The sequence below is a fragment of the Schistocerca americana genome, chromosome 9, assembly GCF_021461395.2.
Source record: "Schistocerca americana isolate TAMUIC-IGC-003095 chromosome 9, iqSchAmer2.1, whole genome shotgun sequence".
Classification (NCBI taxonomy): Eukaryota; Metazoa; Arthropoda; class Insecta; order Orthoptera; family Acrididae; genus Schistocerca; species Schistocerca americana.
Window position 1 is genome coordinate 69,936,614 of NC_060127.1, and position 19,805 is coordinate 69,956,418.

Here is a 19,805-nt window from a genome sequence, read left to right on the forward strand (position 1 = left end):
TGGGCTACGGCAGCAGACGACCGATGCGCGTACCTTTCCTAACAGCACATCTCCTGCAGCGCCTTTCCTCGACTCTGAGCACATCGGTTGGACGCTAGATAACTGGTAAACCGTGGCTTGCTCAGTCGAGTCCAGATTTCAGCTGATGGCGCGGTTCGAGTGTGGTGCAGACCCCACGAAGCCATGGATCCAGGTTGTCAACAAGGCACTGTGCAAGCTGACGGTGGCTCCATAATGGTGTGGGCTGTGTTTACATAGAGTGGACTGGGTACTCTGGTCCAGCTGAAGCTCTTGCAGATCATTTGCAGCCATTCATGGAGTTCATGTTCCCAAAAAAGATGCAATTTTTATTGATGAAGCAGGTGGTGGCTTCATAATGGTGTAGACTGTGTTTATATATACTGGTCTGGGTACTCTGGTCCAACTGAATCTCTTGGAGGCCATATGCACCCATTCATTACTTCATGTTCCCAAACAACGATGGAATTTTTATTGATGGCAATGCAATATGTCTCTGGGCCATAACTGTTGGTTTGGAAAAAACATCTGGACAATCCGAGTGAACGATTTGGCTAGCCGGACCGGCCGACATAAATCCCGTCAACATTTGTGGGAAATAACTGAGGGATCACTTGGTGCACCAAATCCTGCACTGGCAACATTTTCGCAATTATCGATGGCTATAGAAGCAGCATGGCTCAACATTTCTCTGTAGGACTTCTAACGACTTGCTGAGTCTATATCACGTCGAGGTGCTGCACAACACTGGGCAAAAGGAGGTACGACACGATATTAGAAGGTATCACACGACTTTTGTCTCGTCAGTGTATAGCGCAGGCATCACTCTGACATTTACTAGAACTTGAGTGGTGTACCTGTTAAGTTTTGTCACAAGTAAGTTTTATTATTATTATTAGTACTATCATTCATTTTTATTTATGTTAGGAATTTAAAACACAGGAGTCAATTTTGAACATGAAATCATCTTTATTTGGATTGATGACTAGTTTCGCCTAACAGGCTAGCCATCGTCAGATCTAAAACAGATTATTTTTCCTTGTAGGCAGCACACAGCAGCTTACAGTACTGCACATCATATTGTTGCACAGTTAAAGAGTATATGCACTAATTAGTTACAGAATACAGTCCATAAAACATTCTTGATTAGTGCCAGTACCATTACGGTTTCACACATCGTTCGAGTCCGCAGCCCATGGTCCAGTGGCTAGCGTTGCTGCCTCTGGATTACGGGGTCATGGGTTCGATTCCCGGTTGGGTTGGGAATTTTCTCTGTCTGGGGACTGGGTGTTTGTGTTACCCTCATCATTTCGTCATCATCATCATTCTTGGCAGTGGCTAAATTGGACTCAGTAAAGGAACTGGAGAGTGTGAAGAATTAGGACTTTGCATGAGCGCTGAAGACGGCGCTGTTGAGCACCCAACAAAACCAAACATCATCGTCAACATCGTTAAAGTATTTCTTAAAATGACAACATCGATGTCTGGCATAACGAAGAACAGCTTTTCATTTTCCGTGACAAGTGTAATTGAACGATGGTCATAAAATTGAAAATATACAGTAACAAAAGTTGGTGCATTAACCAGGTATTGACACATTGCTTGAGACTGATGGCTGTCAGTTTCCATTCCGCCACAGTACCGACCACACATGTGTATACTACATATATACCGAATGTTGCATTTGTTGTATGTTGTAATGGGCATCAGCTGCCATATTATTCACATGTGCCACGTCACAGCAACAAATATGACGTGATTATGTCTCGTATGAAATGATGTAAATACTAATTGGTCAGTTGGTAAGTTGTTATAGCGTAATGTCTTTGGTAAGACGGTACCTTTTACATTTCTTCACTTTAGTGGCTAGTTCCTTATTGTTTTATTTTCACTGCCTTTTCTATACAGTAATGTATATATTCAGTTTTATGACCATAGTTCAATTACACTAGCCATGAACGATGAAAATCTGTCTTTCATTATGTCACATACAGGTGTTGTCATGTTAAGGAAGATTTCAACGATATGTGAAGCCATAATGGCAACAACACTAATCAAGAATTTTATGTTATGTATTCTGTGATTAATTTGTGTATACATACAATACCATGTGCAGTTCTGTAAGCTGTTGTAAATTACTAACACGGAAAATTTGTGTTTTAGATCTGAAGATGGCTAGATTGTTAGCCGAAACTAGTCATCAGCCCAAATAAAGAAGACCTCATGTGTGATCTTGACTTCACACGTTTTAAATACTTTGCACAAATAAAAATATAAAGAACTGACAACAGATAACGTATCTCCCTGTTTACAGTTTCAACACACTTGCTAAATTTTGCTACTTTTCAGGTATCAAAACTGGTGAACAGTGCAATTTTCAGGATTGCTTTATACACTTTCAAAAACAAGAAGTGATATTATCATACTGCAGTCCGATTAAAATTACTTGATAGTTGAGGTCTGTCACGTGCCGCCACGGTGTTGCCACATCGGCCGCTGGCTACCGCTCGGTTACGGGCGACACACAAACACTGCGGGTCCCTTCACAAATGTTTGTGTGAAACACGGAGCAATGTTGGAAGTGGCAGCCGCGAGTATGACGGAAATGTGAGGTGCACTGTTGATAGTTAATCTAAAGCGACTACTGACTGAGCTGCGGCAGACGATATGTTTTGTAGTCCTGGGCTTAAACTCTTGTCCTTAGCTAATCACAACCGCGTGATGCGCAACGTGTCCGAGAAAATGGCTGTCAACAATGTGTGGCAGAACTAAAATCACAATCGCTTTGTCCACGGCTATTGAAGCTAATCTTTACGAGCAAACTCAAGATCAAAAACGCACTTTTCAAATGGTTCAAATGGCTCTAAGCACTATGGGACTTAACATCTGAGGTCATCAGTCCCCTTAAACCCAACTAACCTAAGGATATCACACACAGTCATGCCGGAGGCAGGATTCGAACCTGCGACCGTAGCGGCAGTGCGATTCCGGACTGAAGCGTGTAGAACCGCTCGGCCACAGCGGTCGACAAACGCACTTTCCAAAAACACCATAATTAAATTCGCTTTCCGAACTAACAACAGTTTAAGAAGGAAGCTACACTTCACAACCATCAAAAATTCCAACTAATCAGAACCAGAAATTTACAAAATCTCATTCGGTACGTTAGTTGAAGTAACTTCTACATCGGTGAGATAGGACGTAATTTCATCACACATTTCCGTGAAAACAAAGAGTCAGTGAAAACAACCAATCAAACTTCAATCTACATCTAGCAAACGAAAACCACTCACCGCAAAACATCGAAACTGCTCTAACAATATCTGTCGGCTCATTTATGTAATTATCTATTAGGTCATTTATGTATATATAGAGAATAATACAGGAGTCGCGAAAGAAAACATACAATAATTTGATTGCCAAAATAAAGTAGAGGTTGAAGTCTATGGTCAAAACCTGTATTACTGAAATACGCAGTTTAGGAATTTACTTCTTAAAAATAATGCCATTTAAATGCAATCCAGCACGTCTACGGCGCTCATTTAAAGATGAACAAAATTTTACGAGACGGTTTGGCATGTAGCCACTGGGATGGCGTGGGGCCAATTTATATCATCCCTCATGGAGAATAATTCTCCAGGGAAAATTTGAAGACATCGTAGTATATACGCATTGGACGTGTGTGCTGTGGCTCCGTCATGCTGAAACCACGTTTTTCTTATTAAAACCAGGGAAGTTTCGCAATTCAGACACCAAAAATTCATTTAACACCGTTACAACACGTTCAAAATTCACTGTAACTGCACCATCGCTGTCATCCTCGCAAAAGTACGGGCCAATCTTTCCTCGAGCCGACACTGCAGCCCGTACAGTAACTTTTAGCGAATGAAGATGATTTTCATGCTTCTGTTTAGGATTAACCGCACTCCAGTAGCGGCAGCTTTGTTTATTGATGTGACGGTTAGGGTGAAAACGATCCGCATCAGAAAATAAGAAGCTTTTAAATGACGGGTACTCAGTCACATCATTAACAACTGCAACCTACTACTGGCATCCTAAGGCTTTAATTCTTGAACCACTTGAATTCTGTAACGGTACAGCTTAAGGCCTTTGTGCAGAATTCGGTGTAGTGATGATCTATGCACATTTAAAGACCTTGCACGTTTCCGAATGGAGAGGTTAGGGTCGTCACCAACCGACCGGTTGACACTGTTCACGGATTCGGCCGCTCTTGATGACCTTGATCGCCAGCATTCCGGTTTGGCCAGTGTTGAACCGGTCTCCTCAAATGTTTTGATCCATTTCCGGATAAGGGGAACACTTGGAGCATCATTCACATTATGCAATCCACGATCACTGCGCAATTTCTTCCGTGCCACAGTCGCGAATCACAGCTTTCGTAAAATTCTCTCACACGGAACGCTCGACCAGCTCCGGAGAAGTTCTCCGTATCGACTGAATTCCTAAATGTATGAAGATAGTATCTGTTCTTTCAGACATGTCCGAAAAAACAGATTCTATCTTCATACGAGGTGTGGCTAGAAAAAAACCGGACTAGTACTGGTGAAACAATAAAACGAATGCAATAAGGCTGAAAGTCGCGTGGCCTGTCACGTGACTCTCGCTCCGCCTACTGCTCGAGTTTCATCTGCCTCCTGCACTCAGTCTGCCCGTGGCGTCTGTTTTAAGTAGTTGACGTTTTGTCTGTGTGTCGGAAAATGTTGAGTGTACAGAAAGAACAGCATGTTAACATCAAATTTTGTTTCAAACTAGGAAAATCTGCAAGTGAAACGTTTGTAATGTTACAACAAGTGTACGGCGATGATTGTTTATCGCGAACACAAGTATTTGAGTGGTTTAAACGATTTAAAGATGGCCGCGAAGACACCAGTGATGACACTCGCATTGGCAGACCATTGTCAGCAAAAACTGATGCAAACATTGAAAAAATCGGTAAACTTGTTCGACAAGATCGCCGTTTAACAATCAGAGCAGTGTCTGACTTAACAGGAGTTGACAAGGAAAGTGTTAGGCAGATTCTTCATGAAAGTATCAACATGAACAAAGTGTGTTCAAAAATGGTTCCAAAGTGTCTCACAATTGAACAGAAGGAACGCCGAAGAATGATTTGTTCTGACATCCTGGAAAACATTGAAAGTGATCCCACCTTCTTACAAAATGTTATTACTTGCGATGAATCGTGATTTTTTACTTACGATCCCGAAACTAAACGCCAATCGATGCATTGGAAAACTCCTGGTTCTCCACGACAAAAAAAAGCACGAATGTCAAAATCGAAATTCAAGGCAATGATGATTGTTTTTTTGTGACATCAAAGGGATTGTGCACATTGATTGCGAACCAGAGGGACAAACAGTGAATCAGCATTACTACATTAGCGTCCTGGCTACCCTACGTGAGCGAGTACGGAGAAAACGGAACGATTTGTGGAGAAAAAAGTCATGGATCCTTCACCAAGACAATGCCCCAGCTCACAGTGCGTTGTCAGTGAAGACGTTTTTGGCAAAACACAACATTCCCATCTTAGATCATCCACCCTATTCACCTAATTTGGCCCCCTGTGACTTTTTTCTTTTCCCTAAAGTCAAGTCAGCTTTGAAAGGAACTAGATTTGAGACTGTTGAAGCAGTAAAAGAAAAAGCGACGGAAGTAATGTATGGACTTACCGAAAATGATCTGCAGCATTGCTATGAACAGTGGAAAATTCGTATGGAGCGGTGTAGAGACCGAGGAGGAGAGTACATTGAAGGAGATAACATGAAATTGTAAATAATTGTAAATAAATGTTTTTCCAGCATCAGTCCGGTTTTTTTCTAGCCGCACCTCGTATAGTTAAGGCTAACCGACCATTGACCTTCTTCTTCTGTGGCGATGCACACGTATTGCCTGAACTCTCATGGGAGTCTGCCGCGAGTAATGACTGTAATGGGCAGGGGCACTACGAATGTAGTGTGTGGACACTACGTTTTGAATGTGGATCTCATGGGGAGCGTGCAAGGGATAAATCCCTGCAGTCGCACTGTACTCTGTGCCCTCGGTGGCTCAGATGGATAGAGCGTCTGCCATGTAAGCAGGAGATCCCGGGTTCGAGTCCCGGTCGAGTTACACATTTTCTAATGTCCCCGTTGATGTATATCAACGCCTGTCGACAGCTTTGGGTCTTGATTTAATTATCATTTCATTGAATTCCTAAAGGCCGAGCAAGTGATGAATGTACCCCTCACTGTCATCTGATTTGTTGCGCATGTCCAGTGACCTCCTCAAATATAAACTTTCTTTTGAGACACTCTGCAGTCGTCTTATCACACTTCCCTGGGGCTCTCGTGACGATGCCCTTGTCTCTGATTAACACTCGCCGTCGAGGACAACATACAGGCAGCCAATTCTGTACGCTAAGACCTTTATCAGCAATCTGCTGGGGGACACCATGTCAAACGATTTCTGAAAATCTAGGAATATAGAATCTGCCTGTCGCTCTTCATCCATGGTTCGAGGGATATCATGTGCGAAAATGGCAAGCTGAGTTTTCCACGAACAATGTTTTCGATATCTGACGATGTTCTGTGGGCAGAACATTTTCTGTCACGATAAAATTTACTATAGAGGTACCTGGGGCAGAAAGGAGTAGCTGTGGCAGCACGTGCTTCTGCTGTTTCCAAAACCGAAGACTGCTGCAAACTATTGTAGTGACGTGTAACTATGGGATGTTCCGCAATTTATGTTACACACTTGCAGAGTTTGGTGGGGGGAATTAGTAGATCGAGTTTTACACAGGAACTCATGTCCGGAAACGTCATCCAACAACGTTATAATGCGTAAATGTTATAGGCGCCGGCGCATGTAGATGTGTGTACATATATGGTGATTCCGTGATGACGTTGCAAACTTTCTAGAAGGATAAATGTAGCAGTTTGAGGGATGGTTCCCTGTACCGGAAAGGAACGAGCCGAAAGTTATGAGCGGAAACCGATCTGATCCCAATGACATTGGAATACGTGTACTGGTACTATTGTTGCTAACACCGTAAGGTAGGCAACTTGCAGAGGTGGTAGTATGGACCAAAACAAGGAAGAAATGTCCGGTAAATATGGGCTCTAGAACGTAAACCTAGGAGCTATGAGCACTCGTTGATCTTCCCTAGTCTCAAATATATCTCCTTTACTGAACAAGTGTTCATAGCTCCTCAGGTATGCATTTTACATCCCATGTTTACTAGACATTGTTTCCTTGTTTTTTTTTTTTTTTGTTTCTTTTTTTCATACTATCATCTCTGAAAGTTGCGTACCCTACAACCTTAGCAACAGCAGTAGCTGTACATATATTCCACTGTCACAGGCATCAGAACGGTTTTCGCTTATAACTTTTGACTCGTTAGTTTCCGAATTAGCGACTCTTACCTCAAGTAGATGTATTTATCCTTCTCCATTGTCCTCGAAAGTTTACAATATGAACACGGAATCACCACGCATACAGGGTGTTACAAAAAGGTACGACCAAACTTTCAGGAAACATTCCTCAGACACAAATAAAGAAAAGATGTTATGTGGACATGTGTCCGGAAACGCTTAATTTCCATGTTAGAGCTCATTTTAGTTTCGTCAGTATGTACATTCCAGCCCATGACTGGGGAAGACCTAGAACGACGAGGACACCTGCAATGGACGAGGCAATTCTTCGTCAGCGTCAGAGAAGTTGTTGGTGTACAAGGTAACGTTGACCACGGCACTGTATGGAGAGTGCTACGGGAGAACCAGTTGTTTCCGTACCATGTACAGCGTGTGCAGGCACTATCAGCAGCTGATTGGCCTCCACGGGTACGCTTCTGCGAATGGTTCATCCAACAATGTGTCAATCCTCATTTCAGTGCAATTGTTCTCTTTACGGATGAGGCTTCATTCCAACATGATCAAATTGTAAATTTTCACGATCAACATGTGTGGGCTGACGAGAATCCGCACGCAATTGTGCAATCACGTCATCAACACAGATTTTCTGTGAACGTTTGGGCAGGAATTGTTGGTGATGTCTTGATTGGGCCCCATGTTCTTCCACCTACGCTCAATGGAGCACGTTATCATGATTTCATACGGGATACTCTACCTGTGCTGCTAGGACGTGTGCCTTTACAAGTACGACACAACATGTGGTTCATGCACGATGGAGCTCCTGCACATTTCAGTCGAAGTGTTCGTACGCTTCTCAACAACACATTCGGTGACCGATGGATTGGTAGAGGCGGACCAATTCCATGGCCTCCACGCTCTGCTGACCTCAACCCTCTTGACTTTCATTTATGGGGGCATTTGAAACCTCTTGTCTACGCAACCCCGGTACCAAATGTAGAGACTCTTCGTGCTCGTATTGTGGACGGCTGTGATACAATACACCATTCTCCAGGGCTGCATCAGCGCATCAGGGATTCCATGCGACGGAGGGTGAATGCATGTATCCTCGCTAACGGAGGACATTTTGAACATTTCCTGTAACAAAGTGTTTGAAGTCACGCTGGTACGTTCTGTTGCTGTGTGTTTTCATTCCATGATTAATGTGATTTGAAGAGAAGTAATAAAATGAGCTCTAACATGGAAAGTAAGCGTTTCCGGACACATGTCCACCTGACACATTTTCTTTCTTTGTGTGTGAGGAATGTACCCTGAAAGTTTGGCCGTACCTTTTTGTAACACCCTGTATACATACATTTACAGGTGCCGTCGCCTATGACTTTGGCGCTCTTTAGGGAGATAAACTGTTAATTCTTAATTGTACGATCTTAAATGACAGGTAGTATAATAGTGCATAGCATTCGTTATACATTAGTAATGTAATATGTTTACATGTGTCAGTCATTACGCTCGTTGGATGAAGTTTCCGGTCATGGCTTCCTATGCAGAACTTGGTCTACTAAGTCCCCTCTACCACCTCTAGGAGGGTGTAACATTAACTGTGGAACACCCTGTATGTCTCTCACTGGAATGGAAAGTGCGACAGCCATGTTGACTTAGAACCGTGCATCCATGGTGAGATTCCTGTTGAGAATTGCTGTATCATATTTGTTCAGCTGAAAAGATATATGCCTTAACCTTGCTTTACAGATCGCAGTAACCTGCACCCGTTCTGTCTCATGTGAATGCATTACCGTATCTCATCATGGAGTATTCCCATTCAGAGAGTTATCAGACAACTTACATCTCTTTGACCAAAGAGAGGTCGAGCACAGCTATGCTGTTGAGTATGTATTCCACAGCTTATTACCAGGTACTACTATTAAAGTCCACGTGAGAAAGATATACCACCGATGAGCTGTACACAGATTGTTGCTTCTTACTACACTCCATTAACTATGCAGTCACCGAACCATGACCATATGTCAACAGCCAGTTTTCCCATGCAGTGTCAGGTGAGAGCAGTTTACTCACATCTCTTTGACTAAGCAGAGGTGTGCTGCAGCTGCATTGTTCACATACCGTGGCTTCTTTGAAGACCCCTTACAGTCTGCGAATCAGCCAGTAATGTATTTGGTATTGGAAAGTTTTCTATTCAACATCTATTGAGAATAGCGTTATCACATTTCTTCGGCTGAAGTGAGGTATGCTGATGATATTCTGTTCACTTCACGGATTGTGGTTTATTACTAGGCACCTCCACCAACAGTCTGTTACTGATTCAGGGCCATGTGTCAATGGAGACTGCCCCACACTATGACAGTTTACTACAGCTAAAGTGTCCATTATAATTATCCGGGCTGTTATGCCGTGGTCGGTTGATGAATTCTGTGTCACGGAATAACAGCCCGGATAATTATAATGGACATGACATTTCTGGCTGTGAAAGTCTACATTTTAGTATAGCTACATTACATCTCCTTGGCTGCAGGACATACACCAATACTGTGCTGTTAAATTCATGCACTGCATCTCACCACTTGTCAAACTGCATTTACGAGAGTCTCGCAGTATTGTGCGACAGTAACACCTGAGCATGATGGGGGAGGGGGGTGGCGGAGGCAAAAGTGTGCTACACAGGTTAAACCATTAATGTCTAAGACTGTTAGTATAAAAGTGAGTGTTGGAGTCGAGTTGGCTCACCGTCGATGTCAGGCAGGTGGGGCTGCTTGGAAAGCCACGCCTTGAGGTGGTCCAGGTCAGCTTGGTTGAGCTCCGGGTTCCTCTTCATCTCCTCCTCCATCGTGACGCACGTCTCCCGGATCGTCCACATGTTTGCTCGACCTGCGAACAGCACAAGGCCAAACAGACTTACTGTGCAGCACTGCAGAAAGAAGTAACAACATGCTCACTGGTGTAGCAAATGTTCCACAGAAACAAAGTTTTCCTTGATTCCAGAATTCGAAACCAGAACACCTGTTAGCATGAGTGACATAAAAGTAGATATCTTAGGTGTTGCGAAACAACTCAAATCACTTAAGAGAGGCAAGTCTTCGGTTCAGATGGTATACCAATCAGGTTCCTTTCAGAGTATGCAGACACAATAGCGGCATTCTTAGCAATCATATTCAACCGATCACTTGGCAAAAGGTCTGTTCATAAAGACTGGAAAGTAGCACAGGTCACACCAACATTCAAGAAAGGAAATAGGAGTAACCCATTGAATTACAGACCCATATCACTGATCCCGATTTGCAGTAGGATTTTGGAGCATATACTGTACTCCAACATTATGAATCACCTTGAAGAAAATGACTTATTGATACATAACCAACACGGATTCAGGAAATATCGTTCTTGTGCAACACAGCTAGCTCTTTATTCCCATGAAGTAATGAGTGCTGTCGACAAGGGATCCCAGATCGATTCCATATTCCTAGATTTGCAGAAGGCTTTTGATACCGTTCCTCACAAGCGACTATTAATCAAATTGGGTGCATATGGAGTATCGTCTCAGTTGTGTGACTTGATTCGTGATTTCCTCTCAGAGAGGTCACAGTTCGTAGTGATAGACGGTAAATCATCGAGTAGAACAGATGTGATATCTGGCGTTCCGTAAGGTAGTGTCAGAGGCCCTCTGCTGTTCCTGATCTGTATAAATGATCTAGCTGATAATCTGAGCAACCCCCTTAGATTGTTTTCAGATGAGGCTGTAATTTACCGTCTAGTAAAACCATCAGACGATCAATTCGAATCACAAAATGATCTAGAGAGAATTTCTGTATGATGTGAAAAGTGGCAATTGGTACTAGACAAAGAAAAGTGCGAGGTCATCCACATCGGTACTAAAAGAAATTTTGGGTATACGATAAATCGCACAAATCTAAGGGCTGTCAATTCGACTAAATACCTGGGAATTACAATTAGGAGCAACTTAAGTTGGAATAACCACCTAGATAATACGGTGGGGAAGGCGAAACAAAGACTGCGCTTTGTTGGCAGAAAACTTATAAGATGCGACAAACCCACTAACGACACAGCATACATTACACTTGTCCGTCCTCTGCTGGAATATTGCTGTGCAGTATGGGATTCTTACCAGCTACGATTGACGGAGCACATCGAAAAAGAGCAAAGAAAGGCAGCTCGTTTCGTATTATCGCGAAATAGGGGTGAGAGTGTCACTGATATGATACGCGAGTTGGGGTGGCAGTCACTGAAACAAAGGCGGTTTTCTTTGCGGTAAGATCTGTTTACGAAATTTCAATCTCCAACTTTCTCTTTCGAATGCGAAAATATTTTGTTGATGCCCACCTACGTAGGAGGAAATGATCATCATAATTAAATAAGACCGATCGAAGTGGCGCAGTGGTTAGCACACTGGACTCGCATTCGGGAGGGCGACGGTTCAATCCTGCGTCCGGCCATCCTGATTTAGGTTTTCCGTGATTTCCCTAAATCGCTCCAGGCGGATGCCAGGATGGTTCCTTTGTAAGGGCACGGCCGACTTACTTCCCGTCCTTCCCTAATCCGATGAGACCGATGACCTCACAGTTTGGTCTCTTCCCCCAAACAACACACAATTAAATAAGAGAAATCAGAGCTCTAACTGCAAGATTAAAGTGTTTCTTTTTCCCACGCGCTATTCGAGAGACGTAGTATGAAAATGGTTCGATGAACCCTCTGGCAGGCACTTAAGTGTGAATTGCGGAGTAACCATGTAGATGTGGATGAAGGTGACATCTGGTGTGTCCCGAATAGTAAGACCTCTAATGTTTCCAATATACACCGGTTGACAAAATAAAAACTGAAGAGCCCAGAAGAGGAGGAGTTGACGAAATGACACTTAATGGGTTGAGAGGTTACGTGGTGTTATTTGGGTGATTACAATGTTCATTAACATTTAGAAGGGACTAGACAGTATAAGACCACTTATCAGCATGACATTGCACCCCCTTTGGCTTGGTCGCATACTTTGATTTAGCAGGAAAGGATATCATAAAGCCATTGCATCCTCTCCTGAGACAATCTGGACCACTAATAAAGTAAGTGGTCCTCGATACCCCGGATACTGGAACTGGGATGGACATCCAAGCTGGCACCACATGTGTTCTATCGTAGACAAATCGGGGGATCTCACTGGACACATGAGTACCACAACATCAATGCAGAGAGTTCATAGAGACTTGTGCCAAGTGTGGATGAGCAGTGTCCTGTTGAAAACTGGCATCTCTACACTGTTGCATGAGAGGTAACACATGAGGACGTAGGATGACTGTGATATACTGGCCTTCAGAGTTCCATCAATCAGTACCAACTGTGACCCGACGTCATACCCAATAGCTCTCCACACCGTGACGCTAGCAGTAGCATCGTTGAGACTCCCCAAACCACTGGAGAAATGGGGCCCTCCCACCAGATTGCCACCCTACTCGCCATGCTGGCAGTCAAGGCACCACTCTAAACACACCCGTTTGTGGTGTGGTGTTAACGACAGCCTATGCACGAGACAATAATTTCCTGAGTTGGCTGCTGATAGTCTTCGAGCAAAGATGTGGGGTGACACAGAACGTTGCAGGCAGTCCATTAGTTGTTCCCGGATGGCAATATAGACGCAAAGGGACTGCAATAAGTTTGGTGCACAATATGACGAACATTACATTAGGTACACTGTTAGAAATTTGGAAATTTGTGGAACGTTCTGTGGGACCATACTGCTGAGGTCCTCGGTCCCTTAGCTTACAATTGGTTCAAATGGATCTGAGCACTATGGGACTTAACTGCTGTGGTCATCAGTACCCTAGAACTTAGAACTACTTAAACCTAACTAACCTAAGGACATCACACAATAACCAGCCATCACGAGGCAGAGAAAATCCCTGACCCCGCCGGGAATCGAACCCGGGAACCCGAGCGTGGGAAGCGAGAACGCTACCGCACGACCACGATCTGCGGACCCTAAGCTTACACACTACTTAATCTTACTTACACGAAGGACAACACACATACCCATGCCCGAGGGAGGACTCCAACCTCGGCCGGGGGAAGCCGCGTGAACCGTGACAAGGCGCCCCAGACCCAGCGTGTACCCCGCACTGTTTATGAAGCGTGTGAGGACAGGGTTTACCGTTCTTGTCGAATATTGACAAGCATTCGGCATCCCTTCGACAGCTGCCAAATCACTCCTTCTATCATATCCAGTATCTCCTCAAACTATGGTTGAAACTCTTGGAGACGTATGGGACTCGAGGATGGCTGTCCCCTGTGGGGCTGTCCGCCAGATCGCCTAAATACTTGTCGGCGTCGATCTGACTGCCACAGATAAACTCCACAGAATGCCACCCAGTCTCTTGAACAGTTTCACCAGTAAACGATACGTGGCCCAACTTTCACTAACCTGTTCTCGGCGGTTGGCAGTGAAACTCCGCCTGCTACCTTAGCCCAGTATTCGGCTGTCATAACATTCCGTAGAGCCAGTCGAACGACGTCACAACCTTCTCTTTGTGTAGCGTGTTCCTCCTGGAGGGATTTTCACCTGCACTTGCCACTTTGTCCTGAGTCCGCCCGGCTACCACTTGTTCTGCAGCCAGCCGGCTGTCTGTGTGGTCCGGCGCTGTTATGCTTCTCCCAGGCACGCAAGCCCGGGCCAACAATGCATTGTACCTCCTTGCCAACACAGGCATTGCAGTATCGTATTTACTGGCCAATACCAGGCCAGCGACTTCCAATTACAATGTCTCCCCTGAACAGGAATTACTTGAGTGCAGGTTGTAGACACGCGGACGATAACATGTGGAAGTCTGATCTCTGTTGATCTGTCATGGATACGGGACAGCAGCCAGTCAACACTGCTGACAAATCACCAAACAGTTATTGTATTTAGGCGACCGGTTTCGGTATCTCATTGATAGCTTCAGGCCTCTATGCGCGCCATGTGTAAGCAAACACATATACTCGCATAACAGGAGCCATCAATACCTGTATTCCGTGAATTCGTTTGTGGAGTGTTTACTTCGAAGACTTCACTACAACAACAATTTGTTGTCAAGTCTGTAAGTAGGCTGTTTATGTTTTTATGTTGGTAATGCCACGTAGTGCTCTGTATGAAAATCACTGACTGCGCTGTGTGCAATCTGTAGCTGGTTGGACTCATTGTTGGAATATTCGCTTGTGCAGTGTTGGGCAGTTGGATGTGAACAGCGCGTAGCGTTGCGCAGTTGGAGGTGAGCCGCCAGCAGTGGTGGATGTGGGGAGAGAGATGACAAGAGTTTTGAGCAGACGATCTGGACGTGTGGTCATCAGAAAAAGGAAATTTGTTTAATTGGATGTCACAAAATTATATGTACATTATGACGCTAGAACGCTATTGAAATGAAAGTCGTGTGGCTAGGGCCTCCCGTCGGGTAGACCGTTCGCCTGGTGCAAGTCTTCCGACTTGACGTCACTTCGGCGACTTGCGCGTCGATGGCGATGAAATGATGATGATTAGGACAACACAACACCCGGTCCCTGAGCGGAGAAAATCTCCGACCCAGCCGGGAATCGAACCCGGGCCCTTAGGATTGACAGCCTGTCGCGCTGACCACTCAGCTACCGGGGGCGGACTGAACGCTATTAAGGTAAATACATTGTTTCTTCTCTATCAAAACCTTTCTCATCTGCTAACTATGCCTATCAGTAGTTAATGCCTTCAGTGGTTAGAATCTTTTATTTAACTGGCAGTATTGTCGCTCGCTGTATTGCAGTAGTTCGAGTAACGAAGATTTTTGTGAGGTAACTGATTCATGAAAGGTATAGGTTATTGAAACTTCCTGTTAGATTAAAACTGTGTGCCCGACCGAGACTCGAACTCGGGACCTTTGCCTTTCGCGGGCAAGTGCTCTACCATCTGAGCTACCGAAGCACGACTGACGTCCGGTACTCACAGCTTTACTTCTGCCAGTATCTTGTCTCCTACCTTCCAAACTTTACAGAAGCTCTCCTGCGAAAAGCAAAGGTCCCGAGTTCGAGTCTCGATCGGGCACACAGTTTTAATCTGCCAGGAAGTTTCATATCAGCGCACACTCCGCTGCAGAGTGAAAATCTCATTCTGGAAACCTCCCCCAGGCTGTGGCTAAGCCATGTCTCCGCTATATCCTTTCTTTCAGGAGTGCCAGTTCTGCCAGGTTCGCAGGAGAGCTTCTGTAAAGTTTGGAAGGTAGGAGACGAGATACTGGCAGAAGTAAAGCTGTGAGTACCGGACGTGAGTCGTGCTTCGGTAGCTCAGAAGGTAGAGCACTTGCCCGCGAAAGGCAAAGGTCCCGAGTTCGAGTCTCGGTCGGGCACACAGTTTTAATCTGCCAGGAAGTTTCATATCAGCGCACACTCCGCTGCACAGTGAAACTCTCATTCTGTAAAGGTTATTGTTAGTCAGGGCCATTATTTTGTAGGGATTATTGAATCAGATTGCGTTGCGCTAAAAATATTGTGTGTCAGTTAGTGATGATCAGAATAAGTAAAGAGAGAACTGTCTGAGTACGTTGTGTATTACTCAGCTGTTTCTGTATCAAATAACGTATAAGTTTTTCCAGCACTGTCATTCATAATTTTTGAAAGGGAACGTTTCGTAAACGCTCCAAAATCGAAGGAATAGGGGCATAACTGAGATGCCAAAACTGGTCTTGTAAATAAAGTAACTTATAAAAAGATACGGATGTTTTCCGCCATCTGAGCAATGTCTTGTCTTACATAATCTCCACGTGTCACGAGGTCCCGCGGAAAAAGCGAAGCAGGTGCAGCAGCTCGGTGCTGCGGGAATGTGAAGGCCAGCTTCTTCGCTCACAAGTCCGAGCACACCCGAGGGCAAAAGCCCAATGCAGACATTCTTCCTTAGCTGCACACACACTCCCAATATCTGTGTAAAGTCTGTCGTGGAGGGTACAGCATTTATGGAACCACAAACCCAGTGAGTCACAAAACTGCACCGACTACCTTGAAAGAACGATCAGACACGAGCAGAAATATATTGAAGGGCCCTGAAAAGTAACGAAAACAACTGCACAAAGATTACTTTTAAGAATGTATGCAGTTTTCAGTATTGTGTGTTTGCGCGTAAGGGGTGTTCAACGACAATGTTATCTGCACCCAAGTATTCGATATAAACTGTTGTTGTTGAGGTCTTCAGTCCAAAGAACGGTTTAACGCAGCTCTCCATGCTGGGGCGTTCAACGACAATGTTATCTGCACCCAAGTATTCAATATAAACTGTTGTTGTTGAGGTCTTCTGTCCAAAGAATGGTTTAATGCAGCTCTCCATGCTTCTCTATCCCGTGCAAGCCTCTCCATCCCCCTGAATCTCCTTACTGTATTCATCCCTTAGTCTCCCTCTATGATTTTAACACCCCCCCCCCCCCTCCCCGGGCCCCCACGCTTCCCTCCAGTACGAACCTGGTGACCTCTTCATGTGGCATCACAAACAGTCCCTTCTTTTAATCAGGTTGTGCCACAAAATTATTTTCTTCTCAATTCTGTTCAGTACCTCCTCATTAGTTACTCGATGTAGCCATCTAACCTTCAGCATTCTTCTTTAGTACCGCATCTAAGAAGCTTCAATCCTCTTCGTGTCCAAACTATTTATCGTCCACGTTTCACTTCCATACAGGGCTACACACCAAACCAACACATAAATCTACACCTGGCCTCAACAAATTTCTTTTCTTCAGGAATGATTTTCTTGCCATTGCCAGTCCACAGTTTATATCCTCTCTCCTTCAGCCATCAGCAGTTAGTTTACTATTTAAATAGCGAAACTCCTCTAGTACTTCAAGTGTCTCGATTCCTAATCTAGTTCCCTCCGCATCACCTGGCTTAATTCGACTACATTCCATTATCCTCGTTTTGCTTTTGTTCATATTCGTCTTATAGCCCCCTTTCAAGATACCGTCCATGGCGTCAAATTGCTCTTGCAGGTCCTTTGTTGTCTCTGACAGAATTACAATGTCATTGACAAACCTCAAAGTTTTCATTTCTCTTCCCTGAACTTTAATTCCTACTCCAAGCTTTTCTTTGTATTCCTTTACTGCTTGCTCACTGTAAAGATTGACTCACATCGGATATAGGCTACAACCCCGTCTCCCCGTCTCACTCCCTTCTCAACGACTCCCTCCCTTTCATTCGACTCCACTCTTATATCTGCTGTCTGGTTTCTACACAAGATATCAATAGCCTTTCACTCACTGCATTCTACAGCTGCTACATTCACAATTTCGAAGAGAATATTTCAGTCAACATTGTTTAAAGCTTTCTCTAAGTCTACCAATGCTACAAACGTAGCTTTTCCTTTCCTTAACCCGTCTCCTAAGATAAGTAATAGTGTCAGTATTGCCTTCCGAGTGCACACATTTGTCTGGAATCCAAACTGATCTTGCCCGAGGTCGGCTTCTAACAGTTTTTCCATTGTTCTGTAAAGAATTCGTGTCAGCAGTTTGCAACTATGACTTATTACACAGATATTTCGGTGATGTTCACACATATCAGCACCAACTTTCTTTTGAATTAGAATGGTTACTGTTACGCCGGAGCCAAGGTAGCCCCTGAGGGCCGGCAACCCATATTACACCACAGAGGACGAGGTTGTCTAAGCCCAAGGCGTAGCAAAAGCACCATGGTAAACACCGACTATTTGTACAAGATAGTGGAAACATACATTCCGAGCACTACTTCCTGCAGGGGGAGCTCGAGCCACAGCCTGCAGGAAGTATGACTACGCCAAAACCTGATTGGCTGGAGACAGCTATACAGGGGCTAGAACCAGCCCCGAAGTTCAGTTCACGCCGAATGCCGACCTCGTGTACTGCGACCGTCGAAGATTACGTCTTCGTCTCGGAATTGGACTGTTACTAGTGCGTGTGTGTGTTACCACGAACCTTGGTGGAAAATTAGAAGTGAAGTTTTGTTTGCCTCAATTAGGAGGCTTTTAGTGGCATCGTTATTGTTACCTTTCGTTTGTATGTCCAGTCATCAACCTTGTGCCCTTACATCAATAAAAGTTGCGTTTGTGAAAAACTGCGAATCGTCTGTCACAATAGTTACATTCTTCTTAAAGTCTGAGTATCTAATCAAATGTATCCGTGTACTCCTATATCATACGGATTCGACCGCCAGATGAGAGGTGGACCAGCTAGAATAAAAGAAGGCGGGGAGTAATGTGTTCGCGGTAGAGAAGCGGCGACAACGCAATTGGTCGGCCAGGAGATATGAGTGACTTGGAACGTGGACGAGTCACTGGATGTCACCAGACTAACAAATCCATCAGAGACATCCCAACCCTTCTAGAGCCCCCCAAGACGACCGTTGGTTATGTGATTGTGGAAATGGGAACTAACAGCCGGTCGCTGTGGCCGAGCGGTTCTAGGCGCTTCAGTTCGGAACCGCGCGACCGCTACGGTCGCAGGTTCGAATCCTGCCTGGGGCATGGATGTGTGTGATGTCCTTAGGTTAGTTAGGTTTAAGCAGTTCTAAGTTCTGGGGAACTGATGACCTCCGATGTTATGTCCCGTAGCGCTTAAAGCCATTTTTTGGGAACGAACAGCCACGGTTAAACTAAGACCATACATAACTCAAGTGTTAACGCAAAAGGATGGTCAAAAGGGATGGTCTAGCATTGGGGAGGGTAGCTCTGAAAAATCGCATGAAATCAGTGAAAGTAATCTCTCTTCAGTTATGAACTGCTGCAGACCAGCTAATACAATGACTGTGCACAAGGAGGGTTCTGGTACACTACGTGGTAAAAAGCATCTCGACACCTCCAAAAACATACGTTTTTCATATCAGGTGCATTTTACTGCCACCTTCTGTCAGGTACTCTATCTCATGACCTCAGTAGTCATTAGACATCGTGAGAGAGCAGAATGGGGCGCTTCGCGGATCTCACGGACTTCGAACGTGGTCAGGTGATTGGGTGTCACTTGTGCCATACGTCTGTACGCGGGATTTCCACGCTCCTAAACATCCCTAGGTCCGCTGTTTCCGATGTGATAGGGAACTGTAAACGTCAAAGTACACGTACAGCACAAAAGCGTACAGGCCGACCTCGTCTGTTGACTGACAAGAGATCACCGACAGTTGAAGACTGTCGTAATGTGTAATAGGTAGACATCTATCCAGACTATCACACTGGAATTCCAAACTGCATCAGGATCCACTGCAAGTACTATGACATGCGGGAGGTGGGAAAACTTGGATTTCATGGTCGAGCGGCTGCTCATAAGCCACACATCACGCCGTTAAATGCCAAACGACGCCTCGCTTGGTGTAAGGAGCGTAAACATTGGACGACTGAACAGTATGGAAACGTTGTGTGGAGTGACGAATCACGGTACACTATGTGGCGATCCGATGGCAGGG

The 19,805-nt window shown here is 44.7% G+C and overlaps 1 protein-coding gene across 3 annotated transcripts in view; it reads right to left on the bottom strand.

The window, feature by feature from the left end:
- The window catches only part of LOC124551019 (retinol-binding protein pinta-like), a 259,822-nt gene that overhangs the window by 97,384 nt on the left and 142,633 nt on the right, over positions 1–19,805 (bottom strand). For all 3 annotated transcript variants that reach the window (XM_047125865.1, XM_047125867.1, XM_047125866.1), the window contains one exon: positions 10,125–10,265. In XM_047125865.1, the coding sequence (XP_046981821.1) occupies positions 10,125–10,265 (141 nt within the window). The remainder of the gene's footprint in view (positions 1–10,124; positions 10,266–19,805) is intronic.